This window comes from Cimex lectularius, unplaced genomic scaffold (assembly GCF_000648675.2).
Source record: "Cimex lectularius strain Harlan isolate CLEC.00 unplaced genomic scaffold, Clec_2.1 scaffold149, whole genome shotgun sequence".
In the NCBI taxonomy this organism is placed as follows: domain Eukaryota; kingdom Metazoa; phylum Arthropoda; class Insecta; order Hemiptera; family Cimicidae; genus Cimex; species Cimex lectularius.
In genome coordinates this window covers 707,080-726,341 of record NW_019392736.1, presented here as the reverse complement: position 1 = coordinate 726,341, position 19,262 = coordinate 707,080, and the positions used below count along the sequence as shown (strand labels likewise).

General features: G+C 32.8%; 1 protein-coding gene across 2 annotated transcripts; it reads right to left on the bottom strand.

Annotated features, from left to right (window-relative positions):
* Positions 1 to 829: 829 nt before the first annotated feature.
* LOC106667951 (maestro heat-like repeat-containing protein family member 1) lies at positions 830 to 12,134 on the bottom strand. 2 transcript variants are annotated; one of them, XM_014396277.2, is made up of 30 exons: positions 11,987 to 12,134; positions 11,747 to 11,892; positions 11,478 to 11,675; positions 11,227 to 11,416; positions 9,488 to 9,636; positions 9,104 to 9,331; positions 8,964 to 9,042; positions 8,719 to 8,906; positions 8,519 to 8,635; positions 8,258 to 8,450; positions 8,000 to 8,200; positions 7,595 to 7,866; positions 7,393 to 7,536; positions 7,202 to 7,330; positions 6,964 to 7,145; positions 6,390 to 6,523; positions 6,160 to 6,335; positions 5,883 to 6,095; positions 5,643 to 5,811; positions 5,451 to 5,583; positions 5,222 to 5,378; positions 4,949 to 5,148; positions 4,762 to 4,890; positions 4,585 to 4,699; positions 4,353 to 4,505; positions 4,099 to 4,290; positions 3,879 to 4,034; positions 3,690 to 3,824; positions 3,521 to 3,623; positions 830 to 1,922 (listed from the first exon to the last, which is right to left on the bottom strand). In XM_014396277.2, exons 1-30 carry the CDS (start codon positions 12,018 to 12,020, stop codon positions 1,774 to 1,776), a joined length of 4,764 nt encoding a protein of 1,587 aa, XP_014251763.1. In that variant the 5' UTR covers positions 12,021 to 12,134; the 3' UTR covers positions 830 to 1,773. The 2 variants fall into 2 exon arrangements, with proteins under 2 accessions (XP_014251763.1, XP_014251764.1); XM_014396278.2 differs by having other exon boundaries at positions 8,018 to 8,200.
* Between the last annotated feature and the right edge of the window lie 7,128 nt (positions 12,135 to 19,262).

Here is a 19,262-nt window from a genome sequence, read left to right as displayed (position 1 = left end):
AACAACTAATTACTAAAAAGAAACCACGCATTTATATAAATCTTCAAGTCCATAGATGATTGTTTTCTTTACAAAATTCTCTAATCAATCTTGAACACTGGAGGCAAAATTAAAATGGCCTAAACTTAAAGAAATATAAAACTCATTACATTCTACCACTATATAAAGTTTGGTTTAAGTCTATAATTTATTTTGGAGTTAACATTGATAGGTGAGGCTCAGGAAAAGATCTTGAAATTCTGTTCAACAATAATAAGAAATAATCCATATTTGTTTAGTGGTTTAATTTACCATATTAATTATTCTTTTTATTCATGTCATTTTGCACCTCAAACAAAAACCTTAGATAAAAAGAATAATTATTTTGAATAATTTGAATTTTAAGAATTGTGTTAAATCTATAGTATGCAAATCCAACCAATTTTTCAGATTTTTAAATCTATCAACTGCACATTTCAATGGGTTTTATTCCCTATTTCTTCTATATAAAGTCCTCGTATGCCCATTTCTTGAATGCAGTACTGTTATTTGTATCTATACATGAAGAAGCTTACTATCGCTTTGAAGGCTATCCAGATACTTTTTAGGGAGACTGGAATATTGCCTGATACTCCCTAATTCTTATTGAACTGAATGAACTTGAAACTATTTGTATTTGTAAGACTGAACAATTGTTGATTAGATCCTCTCTGTCTTCAAATTGTTAATAATTGATATAATTGACTGTCCAGATCTTCCATCTAGTCTAAATTTCCATATTCCTTCTTGTAGCACAAGACAACATCTCACATTTGTGGCATAAAGGAATATTGAAAAATATACACAAAACTGACAAATATATATAATTTATTAGATGTAATAATACATTCATAAAATATTAAAGTGTAAAAAAGCATGATTAACATGAAGCAATCTTACTTAAAAACAGCATAAACACTATGTTACTCGATTACACTCCAATATGTTATTATTTATATAAATATTCATTTCATATTTAAGTAGAAACCATCACATTTCTTTTAAATTACAAACAACAACCAATTTTATAACAACAGTATGTAAAATATAATATGCAGTTAAAACAAACATCTTGGTAACAAAAAAAAACTGGCTCCATTCGACAGCCAAATACTTGTTTTTACATTTATCAGATTAAAATTCAGGTTTGAAATAACGGAAAAATTTAAAAAAGCATAACTTTTTAACAATACACTGTAAATTACTACCAAAGGCACATATTTCGTGGGAATTGTATAATGAACAACACATTCTATCAGTCTTGGCTAAAATTATAGATTTAAAATTTTGCAGGTGTTTTATAACACAAATTTTGTATGTATTTCCCAGGTTTACTTGGGCGATACTTTATTATTTCATAAATTCCCTGGAATGTGTAAGATACTTAAATAGTTTAAATAATTATTATTGTTAACATATTTGGATAAAATAATTAAATTCAAGCAATATTTTTTCTCACAATTCGATTCTTCCAATTTCTTTTATGATGCTTTCAATGTACTACAATTTTCTCAAAAGAAAATAATCAGTAATTGTAGTAAAAGCATAACTTCAAAAACTTAAAATATCGGTATAAACTTCACTATAACTCACACTACACGCCTATATGATAAGAGGGGAATCAGACTTTTCTGAAATACTACCAAAAACAATAAAAGAGAAAAATATCGGATTTATCACAAGGCGACCTTTTCTCGAAAACTTTCCGCCAACTTATTTTAGATGTTAAAGAGGGGATTGTTTTGTGTCTATTGTCTATAATAAAAATAATGGGAGTGATTTTATTGCTTTCGCCCTCACATCAGCATTTTGATCATCTTTCATGACCTGTATCAGTCTTGCTATGGCTGGTTCTGGTGATATTATTGCTTTCACATTGTTTGACATATTTTTGTAGAGTAAACCTGTAAAATAATTATGAGTATGTACGCAAACATGTATTCTACTATTGCCAAATTAAAACACTCTGTCTTCCAATGTTAGTTATTTTTTTAATAAAATTATTTTTTATTAATACAATTTTAAGTACTTATTAATTAGCTCCTAAACTAATCCAAGCTCTGATGCTCAATTTCTTTCCAACCCTTAACCTACCCTATTGTTAAATGGAAAGATTAAAAATAAAACCCTTTTTATAAACAATGTTGTTAAACCAAAATAACTAAACTATCCAATAATAATAAGTAACCAAAATATCTAACTTACATTCTTTCATATTTGCATACCATTCATTCAGTGACATACTCGATATCCTCCATCACCCTTTACATCTAATATAGAACTAATGTAATTGAGGGTCAATATGGTACTCAATATTCTGCCATTAGCCCTCTCACATTACACATTCGAGCTAATAAATACATTCACTCTAAACACACGCCAGGAACTATTAATACTATATATGACATTTTTAACCAAACTCGGCATAACCAAAACCCAGGTTCACTGAAACGATTTCAGGAAAAAATTGTGTGAGAATGGTGTGTTATTGCAAAATTTAGCCATTAATTATGGTGTTTTGATATAAACAATGGGTAAAATCTAAACTTCATGAATACAGTTGTAAAGTACAGAACCGCAAGATGATGAAGCTAGCTAATCATGAAAAAATTAATGAAGCTCTTTTTTCTGGTTTACGTTTTGACTACAATATATTGTACTTTATATTTGTATGTAAAATACATGGATTGTTCGGTTTTAATTGGAAATTATGTGTTTTACAACTTTTACCGCATGCCAACAGCCTCCATGGATTATCTAAAAACCCTTTCGGGCAGAGTCAACTGTACGTTTACTGAACAATAACACAAAACTGAAGTAGCATTCCTATACACTCTCTATATGGGCCAAAAAATTACACCCTTCAATTAAGTGGGACAAATTGAGCAAACTTTCTTCCTCTTCTTTGAGTAAACCTCCTTAATATGGTAAGAATGACCATTCTTCTACGAGTCCCTCGAGGGTCACCCATCAACAGTGCTCTTGATACGTGAACGCTTCTCTGCTGATCCAGCCCAATGACACACCCATTTTCTTTTGAGTTTTTAGCAACAGCGGGCTGGATCGTGATGCTTAAAAGTCGAGAGGTTGGGACATCCCAACCTTAGCTATCTCGTTTGCCTTTTTGTTACCCTCCAGAACCCTGGATACCCAGACAAAAACATTGTTTTGCCAAGATGCTCCAGTTCATGGTATTTCTGCACCAAGATCACGATAAGAGGGTCGTCAAAGGACTCGGATAGCAGTAACTACAGTAAGGAAGCCGGTGCAGGCAAGATAAGCAGAGCCACCTTCAACTCAAATTACCTCAAGCACATGTCAAATCGCATATAATTCCACCGTATAAACACTACAGTGCAGCGACGAGTTTTTAAATTTAATTATATTATTTATTACTTTTAACTTACCAGTTTAAAATCTTGATAATAATAAAAATATATACTAATTAAGTGTTCCATCACCAATATTTGCTGAAATATTAAAATAAGACTATTTTATTTACCCAAAAGTAATGCTGCATTTGCTCTTATGGTAGGCCATTTACTTTTTGTAAATGAAAGTGAAACTGAAAACATAGTAGAACCAACCTCCTCCATCTCACACGACTTAAAATTGAAATAAAAGTTAATTTAAAAAAACAGGTAAACAATGAAGCAGTAGAAAAAGCTTACCATTGACTGTACCAGTTTGGCCGCAAACGGTTCAAACTGTAGCACGGCATCGTCTATTAAATGGTTCAGCAACAAATTCTTAACCTTCTCAGAGTTGAGTAAATGTGCAATTTGACGCAAGGAAAATTTACAGGCCTGAAATTTTTTTAAAATTTGTATACAATAATTGCAGCATATTTTAATACTGACTTTGACGACTGAAGGTTCGAGCTCGGAAACATGCAGGAGAAGGTGTGTAAAACATGACAGCGCTTGATCTTTGTAACCATCTTGTGAATATTCTTCACCTTGAATACAAAGCTGTCCAAAAAGTTTTAATGAAGTACTCCTTAGGCCTAGTTCTTCCTGGAATACAGTAATTATTGTACAATAAACTCAATATAACAAATAAAATGGCTCTTATGATTACTTTTTCAAAAAAAGGCTTTATCCTAATAGCTACTGGAACTTGGATCTTAATTAAAGCCGATGAGTCTAAAACTGGAATGAGTTTGCTTAGACTTTGAATTGCTTCCAATGGAATTCTGATGTGTACTGATCCATCAATATCATCGACACCCTGCATCAAAGCAGACAAAACTGCGTCTTCGTGCCTTTTCCTCTAAGGACAAAAAAACGCATACATTTTTAATCTTAATATAATTGATTCAAGTAATATTTTACCAAATGTTCATTTAGAGATGAAATATAACCCAAACCCTTTAAAGCAAGAGCACGGACTATTTGATCTGGGGCAGTTATAGCAGATAAGAGGTTTGAAATGAGATTATCTATTAAATCGACGGAACCACCTAATGAGCACTGCACTGAAAAACACTAATAGAAAAACAGTATATCAATAACAACTGCAAGTTTAAAAAAAAAAAAAAAAAAAAAAAACAACAATTATACCAACCTCTGCATAGAAAGCTGTAATTATTATCCTCTGATTTTCACATGAAGTTGTAGAATACTGATTAAACGTCATCAACAATTTAGGTAGAAGATGATGGAAGTTTTGGCAAATGCCCCTGTATGAAAATTACAATTTAGAATGAATTTATTTTTGCTCAATAATTAGAAATTTCCCTACAGTGTAAATTGTGGCATGCAGCCGACGAGGGATTCAATGTGCTGAAGCTGTGATGTAGTCGTCAACGACTCGGCACCCGTTTTACAATCGACTTCCAATAGGATTCTTTGTAAGCAATCTTTTACAACCCTTAAAAAAATGAAATTTCAGTTGAAAATGTCTGGATTTAACTTAAACAAAAATTTACTTTGAGGGAACAATTTTGTAAGCATCCCTATTCGTTATGATTTGAATTGATTTGGTCGGACTTGGCGATAAAACCGGTGGAGCCGAACCAATAAATGCAGCTAGGAGCGTCAATAAGGCTGGTATCAAAACCGAAATATTTTCTGATAAAATTGATTTTATAAAAGTGCTAGCCACCATCTCACTCAATCCACTTACAGCCTAAAAGGTATTATTTTTTCAAAATTTGGCACATTATAAAAGGAAAATTTATAAAAAAAAAAAAATTAAATACAGCTAATGGATGAAAAGCAGCTGTTTTAGGGCGGTTATTCTGTTTGGAATCATCATCAAACAGTTCACATGTTGACAATATGACAAGAATGTGATCTAAAGCAAAAGATTTTAAATTGTCATCAGTCGCTATTGCTTTCCAGCAATCAGTGAGGCTCCTAAAAAACAACAAATAAAAAATAAAAATAAAATAAACATTAAAAACAAGAATATAGATTTTTTTAAATTACTCATGTAGGGGTAATGGCTGTTTAAGAAGAACATTTATAACGAGTTTAGGATGATGTTTCGCCAAAGCAAGCACTGCTCTAACACCATTAGTTGGATGACCACCTGATGAGACTAGTTGAAGAATCAAAGAACCTGGACAAATAATCTTTTCAGCATTATGAACAAAAAACTTTATAATTTAATTAAATTACCTAATATATCATTAATGTAATGAAACAATTCAGCCCCTTTTAATGTGAAGACGGCTGCAAGGACGTCAGATGCATTTGAACAAGCTGTTACGTCTACATCAGTAAGGCCGTCGAGTAATCTTCCAGTTAATTTATGGAGTTGTGGATGCGGTAGTTTATTACAAAGTATCTATACATTAAAAAATACTTCAATAGATATGAATTAAGCTGTATTTAAATAGAAATTCAGGTCCAACTGACCTTTGTCAAATGCCAAGATGTGTTTTCTTCAGGGAGATTTTCAAACATCCTTTCTATTTTTGGGTCATGAGAATGTCCATCGTATACGTTCGATATAGCTAATACTATTCCTATACAATGAGCAGCAACTTTACATACTGACTCTTCTGAGTCGAAGTATCTAACAACTAACGTCCCTATAATATCTCCGCTTTGGTTAAATGTGCTGGGGGTCTAGGACAAAAAATAAAATTTATTATCAGTAGGATTGTACAATTTGTGCAATTTGTGTACTCACAACGAAGCCAGGTTGCATGTTGTGATAATACGCTAAAAGTGCCGTCCTAAGTACTGTTAAGGCCGAGAGCCTTTGTGTCGAGTTTCTGTGCTTGATCCACGGTTCGAGTAAAGTTGTAATTTCATCCAGCCTATCAGGTGTGACGCTGTCAAGAAGGAGTTCTTCGACAAGCTCACCTAAAATTAACACGATGTCATTCTGATTTTCGCCGGTGTTAACATTTAATTTACCTAGCTGTTTCAGAGTTTGAAGACATACAGCATTGCCGAAGCCGTTTGCAGGTGATTCTTGAGATAATATTCGATCAAAACATGTTTTCATAATATGCTGCCTTGAATCAGGCACTAAATGCGGTGGGAGTTTACTAGTTCAAATGTAAGGATATATTTTTAGTGATAGGTAGTGAATTAAATTATGACATCCAAAGAGTAAAAAAAAATACTTGTCAAAATACAAATCGAAATGGATCATTTTAACAAATCAAAAAATAATTAAATCGCACCATAAATTTTATTTATCAGAATAAAATAATAATTGGTCAAGTGGACCATGAAAACTAGTGAATTTTGATATTTTTAATATTGGAATTTAAGATTAAACATTGCCAATGGACAGAGTTTCTTTCTTCATTTGTTTTTCTAGATACCATTTTACTTAAATAAATAATAAAAAAACCAATGAACAAAAACCTTGTGATAATTTCTCTCAAAGTCCACAATTTAATCAATTTTAGACACAAAGAGAAACCTATGAGACATATCAGTACAGAATATCAGCCTATATTGCTATAAATAATAAGGATACACTAGTACAGTAATGACTTTTATTGCCAATGGATTAGGTTTGTTTTGTTGTACCAGCTGCAAGACCGTGTCTAAAATATTGGCCCGATTTTTAATCGAATGTTTCGTTTCAGTCTTATGCCTGACTAGGCTCTCAGCACAGTTAAGTATAGCTTCCAGTGCAGCATCCCTTCCAGCTTGTTCCTGCAAGATAATTCCATTTTAAATAAATTTAATTTAATTGATATCATTATACTCACTTTAGCACTGGTTATTTGTATCATAATCCATTGTGTAAGTTGGTCCAGTTTGGGAAGAAACTCCATCAGCGGACATCTGTTTGCAATTGCAGCATAACACTCTAAAAGCGCTTCCCTGCATTTTTCAGTCTGGAAATTAACCATTTGTTAAAAAAAATTCAGTAATTTTAATTAGATTTTCAATTAACAACCTCTGCTTCTGCTTTTGAATCTTTCATTAAATTCCAAAGCCTGGAATTTCTTCTGTTCAGTTCGGTCTGCGCTATTGTATCCAATTTGGTCAAAACCATATCTAAATGTGCAGAAGAGAGAATGCCTATTGCTCTTGCGCACTCCTAAAATTGATTTAATCGGAATGACGGTAAAAACATAAATTGTGCTTTTTGACATTACCTTCATTGAAACTTGATTAGTTTTAAATTTGGACAAGATTATATCAAGATGTTCAGCCACGATTGCTTTATCTTCTATTACAGCTGTGTTTATCGCAAGAGTAGAAAGAATTACATTTGCTTCATCGTTTAAATGATTTATCGTCAATAACTCAGCTAGATGTTTTGACATAGAAAGTGGCCACTGGCCATCATGGCACGATATCGTTGTCACAGTGTTGTTAATCATTTCAAGAAGTAATGAATCCCACTCTGATTCACTCCATTCAGAAACTTCAATTTGAAAAAAAAATGGGTTATTTATTTTTAATCATATAATTTAAAAAATATTTATTTGTTTAATATTTCTATAATAGTAAACCCAATCCATTGTTTAACAAATATTGTATGTAGTTTATAAACTGACCATGTGGTTTTGTTTTACCTTGCAGGTAATTAATTAATTGGGGCAATTTGTAAGTCCATAGATCAGCTATGTGTACACTTATAAAAGGTGAGAACTGTTGTAGAAAACAAAGAATGGCTGGGCCCCTGTTGCTGTTCAAAGGAGATCCTAGAAGAGCGAAACACCGACACAATACCAATTCCCTACTCGGCTCACCTTCACCTGTAAACCAAAATTTTCAATAAAGTCGACAATTAAAATTGACATCTCTAACATTACAATATTTCGGGTCTCTTTTAGGGGCGATTTGTGTTAGAGCTTTTGTTATAACGGGAACGGCATGGTCGTACGTTGAGTCAGTAACTAGTTTCAAAAGGCAGTTCCATAGAAGATCTTGCATATTTTCGACTGTACTGCTCAGAAGTTGAATAGTCGAGGAGCAAACATTGGCTAATTCATTGTGCTCAAGGCCCTAAATAAAAGTAGTTTGTAATATTTATTTATAAATTGGCAACAGATAGATTGTAAAAGAAACCTTACAATTTGAGTCGGTAAAACAGCACAATGTCGGACTAAAAATTCAACAAAATCACTTCCATTTTGTGCATATCCTTTACACGATAGAGCTATTATCACTTTTACTAATGCCTTTTTCACCTGAAAATATTTATTTAATTATTTTATTGATGATAAAACAGTTAAATTAATTTGGATAAACATAAAATAATTTTTTTATTGACCTTAAGTGAAGGGTCTTGAAGAACACCACGAATAGCAGAAGTTATTTCATTAACCCTTTGTCCGAGGACCTCATTACTGCCCAAAATCAAATGAGAGCAAACAATGAGTGCTTCAATTTTATCCCTTTCGTTTCCCATCCTTAAATGTTTTATTAAAAGATCCCCTAGACGTTCGGGAAAATGTTCTCCTAAAAATTGTACATTGTTTAACTCGAATTAAGATTAGAATAAAAAATAATCTTTACCCAAATGATCATAACAACGTAAAACTTCGTTGTTCTGTTTGACTGTCGGTGGTAATGTAAAATCTGGTGGTACAACAACCTGAAATGTGAAAATGTACATGTATAAAATAGAATTTTATGACTACTAAAAATTGAATTACCATATTTCCTAAACTGTGAAGCGTCTGATCTAAAACAGGCTGAATCGCTTGCGGAGTCGCTGCTTTAAGAACAGTGGCAAGGCATTGGGTGATCAAATAATGAGGAATACATGGCCTTTTATAAGCATTCAATAAACAAATTATGGCTCTGGATGTTGCCTGATTTGCCTTCCCTTCAGGCAAAAGGGTAAATATAGGGCCTAGGGAGTTTATCGCACTTTCACAGACCTATAAGTAACAAAATTATTGAAGTAAAATAAAATAGACAACAAACAAATAGTACAAGAACAATTTGCTTCTATTATACCATCCTATCATTCCCATTTTATACTGGTGGGATTAATCTTAATTAACAATATAGCAATGAAATTAATAATTAATTACCTTTATTTCTTTAGCTTGGATCCATGAATTAGCAATCACATTATAAGCGGCTGTAATTTCCTCACTAAATGTTTCCTTTGAAAGTGAATCATCAGGTTTACTAAGATATCCTACGTATTCTAATATGGCCTCGCTAAATTTTCCAACGGCTAAAATAGAAACGTTTATGTTCAAATTTTACGAAGAATTAGTTTTGTTTTGCCACTTGTCCCCTTAGTCTGTTTGGGGGAGGGACTTATTTACAACTTGTAATACATGTAAAATTTAAATATATAATTTTAAGTATAAATTTGATAAATACTTTTGCCTGTAAGAGGTACACAAATAAAATAAGACAATCGTAAGGTACTTGAACTTCAACGGATGGCATTTCTGTTAACACAAGGTGCATCTATATTAATACTTTTTAAAGAAAATATTATTCAAATTTTTAAGCTTTGTAAAATTACAATTTTTTTTTTTTAAATACTGGCACCCGAGAGTTCATGTAACCTGGTAGTTGCAATTCATTCACTTTTTTTTAATTTCAAAAATATATTAAATATTTAAAAAGAACAATGAAAAATTAAAACTTTTCCAGAAATAAAATATATGGTTTGAAAATGGTGCAAGATGTCGCAAAATCGTAATTTTTATTATAAAAGAGATTTTTCATACTGTAATTTGTCACATAATAAGACCAACCAACAAAAAGGAATTGAATAAACCTAGTGTGGGATTAAGTTGTGCCAGTCATATTCAGTCACAATCCAATGTTTTGATTTGGTTTGCTTTAACCATTAAAATTGACCATGTGTTTTGGGCCTTAGAAACCCTTCAATCTCACCCTAGTTGAGAAAGATTTGTTTTATCATGGTATGAATTTGAACTTAAAATGATATGAACTTAAAACGATCAGATAAGTAGTCAGATTTTTGTGACAATAAAACAATAATAAAGTATATTGTTCAACCATCTGCATTTAAACCAAAATTAAATTTAGATTTTATAAAGTGGGAAGAAAACAAACTAGATAATCAACTAATCCAGCCTTGAACTTTAGAATGGGCTAATTTTGTTAGGCTAATATTGTTATTTACTGATAATGAAAATTATTACATAAAATTAATGTTTATATTTTATTAGCTCTGGTTTAAAATACCAACAGAACTGTGTTAAATTTAACCAAAATGTAGGTTATTTAATTAATACACAGCAAATAAATGTATTTTGAATATATTTTGCTTTTTTCTTCATTCTTGACGTTGGGTTAAATCATTAATTTTATTATGTTGTTGTGGCATTTTGGCATCCTGTGCCATCTTCAAAGCAGTTTATTTCTGTAAACTTTTTTCATTTGGCATTTTGTACTTAATACGTTTACATACTTGTACTTAATAAAAATATATGTAAAATTAAAATATTTCCCAGCAACAAAGTGCTTTGCAGATGGCAAAGGATGCCAAAACATTACAATAAAATTGTAAAGTTAATTATTTTACCCAACTTCAAAAATAGTCTAAAAATAATGAAGAAATAAAAATATCTAAAAAGAAAAAGAAAAATGAAGGATTTTTTTTTTCTATTTGTACAATTTGATTAAAATCATCCTTCCTTGCCCTACTTTTTATAACAATCTAGACACATTTAGTTTAAGCACAATGCAAAAGTGTGACCTATATTGATATCATTTTTAAAAATAGTTTTATAACTTATGAGCCAAGTTAAAAATGAATAATTGTGCAATAATTTATAAATACCAAATGACAAAGCAATCCGAATCTGCTCATTTCTGCATGGTGGCATCATTGGAACCAAAATACTCAAGGCAATTTTAGCAACTGGCACGAATCTTTTTGCATCCGATGAAGCCAGACGACCTAGCGTCGTCAGAAAGCAAGCATTAAGCTCATATTCTGGTTTCAAGTAGAGGAAAACGTATTCCAAAACCTGCAAGAATTTTTTTTTCAATTGTCGGCTGGCCACGCTTTTGAACAATTTTCTAACATACCTGTTTGAAATGATTGGGAAATATATGAATGAGGATGTCACTTGATACACTCTGAGCAGCTGGTATGCTGTCATTCCTCTGCATCTCTTTGAAGCTGAATTGCACCAAATTTGTGACGACTTCATCTGGAAGTTGCATCTTCTCCTGAGCTGCTGTTTCCAATACATTCAGGATTAAAAGTATACTATTTTCCGAAATCTATTTTGAAAAGAAAATTTAAAGAAAACATATAAAATGAGAACCAACTGGAGGAATATGTGTTGTTTTACTTTTCCATTTTTTTCTCTGTACAAAATGATATTTTCAACAACATCTTGAGGGTACTTTTTGATAAGGCTGTGCAGAGCTTTGGATGTAGCTTCTCTCACGTTCTGCTCTTTGTCGTTTGTCGCTTCTAAAAGATATCCTAGGACTTCTAGAAAATCATTTCAAATGGGCAGCATTAACCAAATATTTAAATATAACGCTTTGCGATTTGGTCTAGAATCATTTTGAATTGAGGTAATTACCTATTAGTTGAGATTCCTGTGTTTTGTTGTCCATTTTAATTTAATTAATAAACATTTACCCAATTATAAAAATTGCAAACATAGCGAGTTGGAAACTTCAGCTCATATCATAACGTCAGATAAGGGCAAAACGAGGAGGTTTTATAACAGCCTTCTGTCATGATCGAACATGACAAGTTGTCTAGTCATAACAAGATGGGAAATAAAAAATTTCCCTAAATGAACAGATTTTAGTTATTCAGCTAGAATCAAATGATACCAAATTACGAAATAATTACTATTAGAATTACAATTCATCAATTTTACCACGTTTTCATTTATGAATTTAATTCTTTTGAACTTACGGTTGTATTTCCTACGCGCTTGTGTGATAAACCGCAAGTAATAATATAATTTTTCCTTTTAAGGAATGTACCTATCCTTTCTGCTAGCAATACCATATGGTATAGGTATCTATCCATGGATTGTATGCTTTAAGCACGGAACGGGGGATATAGTAGCTCTTAAACGGCGCAGTATAATACACACCCCCGACTATTACATCTACATCCATCCATGGATCCTGTCGTAATTTTTCTGCCTTATGCACACTGCAATACCTTTTCATTCGGATAATGCAAGATTGTTAGATTTTCTAATAAGAAGAAGGTCTAATAAGAGCTTACATTGTTTAATATTCCTACCCAGGGGAAGGGATTCGTTCCTGTCAGTAGTGTAGAAGCGAAAATATCCTCTTGCCCATTGCCATCAACGTCTTGTATGTCCTGAAATCAAGTAATGTGGCTGTTTCGCATCCTCAAAGTGTGGCCTTTATAAAGCCATGAATTAGTGTGCTCTTTCATTACCCAAGACTCCTTTGTGTCCTGGTACCCAAGATTTGACAGGTTGTAGCGTTTTCCCGTACGTACTAGTGCTAGTTGCTTGGCTATCTCATTTTATTAGGATGTTTTGTCAGTGTATGCACATCCCATTGCTTGTTTTTGGAGTTTCAATGAGCTTTTTCTAGCTTCTTCTTATATAACTGTTTCTTACGGAAGTAGGTTCAGTAGCGTTTTTAATGCAGTTGTTCAGGATGTTTTCAATGTTCCTGTGATGCATGTTCTATGTAGGACTTACTACCAGACACGTCTTTAACAAGGTCTTGACAATCTTACCCATTCCTGTTCATTTTTACACGTAGGTGGGCCCAAAACTCTGGAGTCTGAATGAACTCGAATAGCTCCCCATCCATTGAAATGCATGAGTACTGAATATTCTCTAATTAATATGACTCCAAAGAATCTCCTCTGATTACATTGAGATTACATCTTTGCGCACATGGGAACTTACAAGGACTTACGGACGTAGGATCATCGATTTTAATTAAACTTTTTTGGTTGTACTAGGTCGAAAAATATTCGATATGTAAATGAGCTATCTTCCAAAGGAGCACTATGAGCCGAGAGAAAAAAAATAGTTGAAGTTAAATATATATATTTTTAAATACGTTTTTCTGCCTTTGTTGGAGATGTATTTCAAAGCTATTAAAAGTAACAAAAACCAAAAATCGTCCCCAGTAAAGTAGGAAAAAATTTGTCAACAAAATTTTAAAAGAGTAAAAAATACGACTTGAAAAATGTTCCGTGATAAATAAATATTGAATCTTTTGAATAAATACGAAAATCTGAAAAGTAAGAACGTATTAATAAATATTGAGAGAGAGAGAGAGAGAGAGAGAGAGAGAGAGAGAGTGAGAGAGAGAAAGAGAGAAGAGGAGAATGAAAGAGAGAAAGAGAGAAGAGGAGAATGAAAGAGAGACAGAGATAGAAGATGAAAGAGAGGAGGAAAGAGAAAAAAGATAAAGAAAGAGAGACATATATATATATAGAGAGAGAGAGAAAGAGGAGGAGAGAGAGAAAGAGAAGGAAAGAGAGAGAGAGAGAGAGAGAGAGAGAGAGAGAGAGAGAGAGAGAGAGAGAGAGAGAGAGAGAGAGAGAGAGAGAGAGAGAGAGAAGGCAAGTAATAAAAGATAAGGTGTTCGTTTCATTATTTCTAATACAATGTTAAACTCGTCTTTGCCAAAATCTTTTCACTAAAAGATTTAAAAAGAAGATAATGAAGTTAACTATAAAGTGACCTTCAATTAGTGACCGCATTAGCGATAAAACAGCTACGACTGTTAGTCATATTTACCAAGACGTTTGATATTCGGAAAAGCATGTATTAGATTCAGGCTCTTTTATTCGTCCACTTTCACGATACTCGAGAGATTTTCTTCGGTTCATTACTTGGACAAACATATAGAAACCGAAGAGACGTAAAAAGGCCTCAAGGCAATTTAGGGCCCCCCATTCAGCGTAGTAGGTGGAAAACTAGGCTCATTGTATCCCCTGGTAAGATTGTAAATCCTGTCATCCCCATGTCAAAACACAAAAATAAAAGCTGGAGAAGTTTTATTTACCCTTTGGGCGGGGAAGAATAAAATTTTTACTTCCTTTCAACCGACTGCACAAAGCCTGATTTTATGACTAACCTAATATTTGACCTATTTTACCCCCCTCAAATAAAAGAGACAGTAAGAACTTAACTCAACCCCCAAATCCATAAGACCCGATATAATCGGTGAACAATCAAAAACAATCTTAATATGAAAATAACCCGAAGCAAAATTAGTATGAATTACAGTATAAAATAATTGAATATGAAACAGAGCCAACCACTGAAGATAATAAATAGATGGAAAGAATTAATCTAACCCCTCTTATAATTACATATATTCCATCTTACTTATGTCCGCTATTATATTTACACAAAATTAAATAAAAACTTTTTTTCCCTTTTGTGTTAATGCCTTGTGATATTTGATAAAAAGATAATTTTCTGGTACCGTATTTATAGCTAATAGCTAATATTCTATTGATAATTGAACATTTAGCCCTATTTTAAATACGCTGGTCCGTCTATCCTCGCATTGTTTTAGCCTGAATTTACCAACTTTTCGTCCCACGCAAAGGTCGTCGAAGACGAACTACTTTCATTCTCACCAAATAGAAATTTATCCTTAATCAAATATCTTGGTGATTTAGAAATACGTTAATAAAGCAATATTAATACAAAATTAAATATAATATTTTATTGTAATTCAGTAAATTTGTGTAAAGTTTTGATCAGAAAAAAAAATGCCGGATGGTTTAATTTTTCTTTTTTTCAGGCATTTTTTGAAGGTGGTTAAAATTTTTTATAAATATGACGTTTAACCAACCTTCACAAAAGGCCTAAAAATAAGAAAAATTAAACCAAACAGAAAAGTAGAAGGCCAACAAAAACTATGCAGAAAAGAAAAATATTTTCTTACATTGGAAATCGACAGAACCCTGGTTCAAATACGTAATAAATAATCCAGAAATTACTTTGTGAAATTTCCTCATGGGATTTGCGAAGTGATGGACCTATAGTATACTCGTTTCCTATCATTTTTATCTGTCTATACACCACTGAAGATGACGAAAAAAAAGCAGCAACGCGTTTAGACCAAACCAGCGGGGATAGGCAGACCATAATGATTGGAAACGACAAGACTATAAATAAATTACTTTTTAATGTGATATTAACTGAAAAGAAGTAGCTAAGCTGTTTTTAAAGAAAATTTATACATATAACTATATTAAATACATATATGTTATAAGTTGTATTTAAAACTGCGATATTTCTCCTCCGTCATTATTTTTGCACACGTAAACTCCTATCTCTCACTAGTTGTTAGTTTTCCTCCACCTTACTTACTTCTTTCTCGTTTTCTCTCTCTTTCTCCCGTGCATATTCCTCTCTCTCTCCTCTCTTTCTTTCTTTCTGTCTATGTTGCTACGTCACAATGTATACCTTCCGAATCACTGATCCATAAATATAATATGAATAAATCTTGCCGAAATAAAGAGTTATATAATATTAAAATTTGTATTTTTTATGTAAGGTCTTGGTTGAGATGAAAAAGTTAGTGTCACGAGCGAGATTCGAACCCACGACCTTCGGCTAAATACGCCGCTGCTCTATCCACTTGAGCTATAGCGATTTCGATCCACTCGGACAGCAACTCCCGACTAGCCGAAGGGTGTGGGTTCGAATCCCGCTCGTGACACTAACTTTTCATCTCGACGAAGGCCTTAGATAAAAAATACAATTAATTTATAAAAATTGTTTTAAATGTTAAGTTAGGAGTATTGCAGTGAAAATATGGTATGATATAAGGTAAAATAGGAAACTTAAAATTTTTTATTGGAGTTTAAGCAATAAAAATTGGACTGGAACATTTTCATCTCCACCAAGACCTTACATTAAAAAAAATCAATTGAAAGAAGAAATTTTGCCAATTGGACCACTAAACATAATGGATTAAAATTAATTTAGGTTATTCTGAGTCTTTCATTTTATTTTAAACACCAACGTGTAACCAATTTTTTTCCGGCAAAAGCAGGTATAAATTATAGTGTACTTTTCTTTGCCTGCTTAATTACACTAAAATGTCAAAATAAAGGTAATAAAGATTAAATAAACCTCCAGAGTGCAAAGGTACCGACGAAGTTAACACCCAATTCCGCAAAATGCCATGAATACCCCTTAATACCTCAAAGGACACCGACAACGACACCCACGCCGATTTGCACCGAAACTATATTTTGTACAGGAAAAGCTATTTGATTCTTGAATTTGTTTAATAATGGCCATCCATGGCATTTAACAACATTTAAAACAAGTATGGATTTGGATTTTCTTCTGAATATTTTTAACCTATTAAAATACATACAAACAGGTGAATTTAAAAAAACAAGTCTGGTTAAGCTGACTTTCAAAATGTCCATTATTGTTTCTTTAAACATTGACTAGTCTACATTAAGCATTCTTTATTACGGCATTTCAAATTAATTTGCATAGTAGTACGCACCAGTATTTAGTACAATACAAGTAGTCACGATAGCTCAAGTGGTTAGAGCAGCGGCGTATTGAGCCGAAGGTCGTGGGTTCGAATCCCGCTCGTTACACTAACTTTTTCATATCAACCAATACCTTACATGAAAACCCTAATTAATTGAAAGAAGTAATTTGGTCAACCAGACCACGAAATATAAACGTTTTAGTACAAGTTTAGACTTGATTATTTGGAGATCGTGAGATGCGGTCTGGTGTGACGTAGGTTTAAAAAAACTTTTTTTTTATCGTGCCAACGTTTCGATCTTTATTGAGATCATCTTCAGGGCCTGGAATTTATAATCATTGTTCAAATTATAAAAATACATGTAAGATGTGAAAAAATAAATTTATACAATGATAAAAATTTGAGACTCAATCAAAGCATTTGTACTCACTCGAAGTATTTGTAGTTTAGTCTTGAACTAATTTTGCCGATGCAGTAATTTTTGTATAAATATTTTTTATTGCCATATTTACATAGTTGATTTGCATTGAGAGAAGCAAATAATCGTCAATGTTATTCTCCCATTTCACTTCACTAGATTATTCCTAAGAAAGGAGGTCGCGTGGCCATTTCAACTTGAGGATCTTTATAGGATTGTAGGGTTGGGATCTGTTGAACAAGACTCTGCCAAGATTATTGGGGTGATGGAAAAGTTAATTATGGAACTTATTAAATTTTTGCAGAATTAATTTCTGGATAAATGGGATTTTAAGATCGTTGTGGCTTTAGATCGAATCGATTGAAAACGTTAGTTATTGGAAGGTTTAACGGTTCCCCACATTTTTACACAGGTCTGGTCGTACGTCAAAATCGGTTGTAGAAGGATTTTGTATATTTTAAATTTATTTTTCGTCCTTAGCTTGGATTCGACTAATAAGTTAACAACGTAGACCGTAGTCAATGTAGGTTCAAGGTAACAAACGCAGTCAGATTGGTGATAGTAAACATTGTCTTAAATTGTGAGAGGAGATTTGCGTCGGAGTGTTAATGTGACATGAACGCACTGGCTTTCATTTATCTTCATTTTACATTGCTTACACCAATACATGATTATCTCTCAGCAGTTCTTCCGAAGAAACTATATTATAGTTTTCAGATGATATTTCTGTTGGGTCATCGGCACAAAATGCAAGGCGCGTGTAAGATGTAGAGAAGAATATCTGCGATACAGAGTATAAAGAGGATTGGTCCCTGCACACTGCCCTACCGTACATCTACGGCCAGAAGTAGTCAGAGTATTCTGATCCTGGTATCGTCGTAGTAGTAATAAACTATTAAATAATATGTAAAATATGGGCATTTTATTTGTAGACGGAAAACATAATTAAAATCGTATGAGTTACATTTAGTAGTGGGAATTCCTGTGTTATATGAAAATTAGCAGTTAATTTAAGAACTATAGAAAACAGGTCATTCTATTGTCCAGAAAAACCTCTACGGGTTTGAAAAGTTTGGGAACTTTCACGGTCAGCAAAGAACGAGGCGTCCAAAAAAATTGTAAAGGATCTATGAACAAGAAATAACGAAGAAAATTCATTATGACCCAAAAACCGTTGCTGCACCCCTTGCAGGCGTGGAAAATGATTCTGCGATTAAAGTTTCACTATGAAAATGTGGAATATAATCAAAAATATCGGAGATAACTCGCAAATAGTAGAATAAAAACGTACGTCCGTTAAAAAAGTATTATTCGAATAATCCTGTTAGTTTGTGTAAAAAAGTGTGAATATTATTTATTTTCATCTAGGTCTAGCGAAAACTTGAAACAGCATTAGGAACGGATGAACGTGAAGAATCGTAAAAATTCGTAATTTGGTCGTTTCCAACCATTTAGGTCTGTTAATCCTCGCTGCTTTGATCTTTCAGACGCTTCACGCCATATTCAGTGCTGGGATTGGCAAGAATATGCGTTACAATGTTTAACACCCAATTATTGACGTTTAATAGGTGCAATCTTTCTTCAGTTGATCTTCACTCTTCACAACCTTCAGTAGCTAGAGCTTAATATTACCGATAATTCGTTTCCCGTCCATTTGACATCAAATCAATTCTGTGTCATGTCATAATAATAATAATGATCTTATATCATTACTGCTGGGATATGAGGTTAGAGTCCTACTTCCGCGGGAATATATCCCTCAACACTATGTAGTTTGGTCGTTAAGGATCGTATTGGTTTTTAGCCGACATCTGGGAGCATATCGGCTTCACGTTATATTCAGTGCTGGGAACGGAAATAATATTTTTCCGTAAAGTATTGCTTATTCCAAAATGCGTCTACAACTATTAGGCTATTTTTTGCAATTTAACATTTGCGATCTTTCTTTA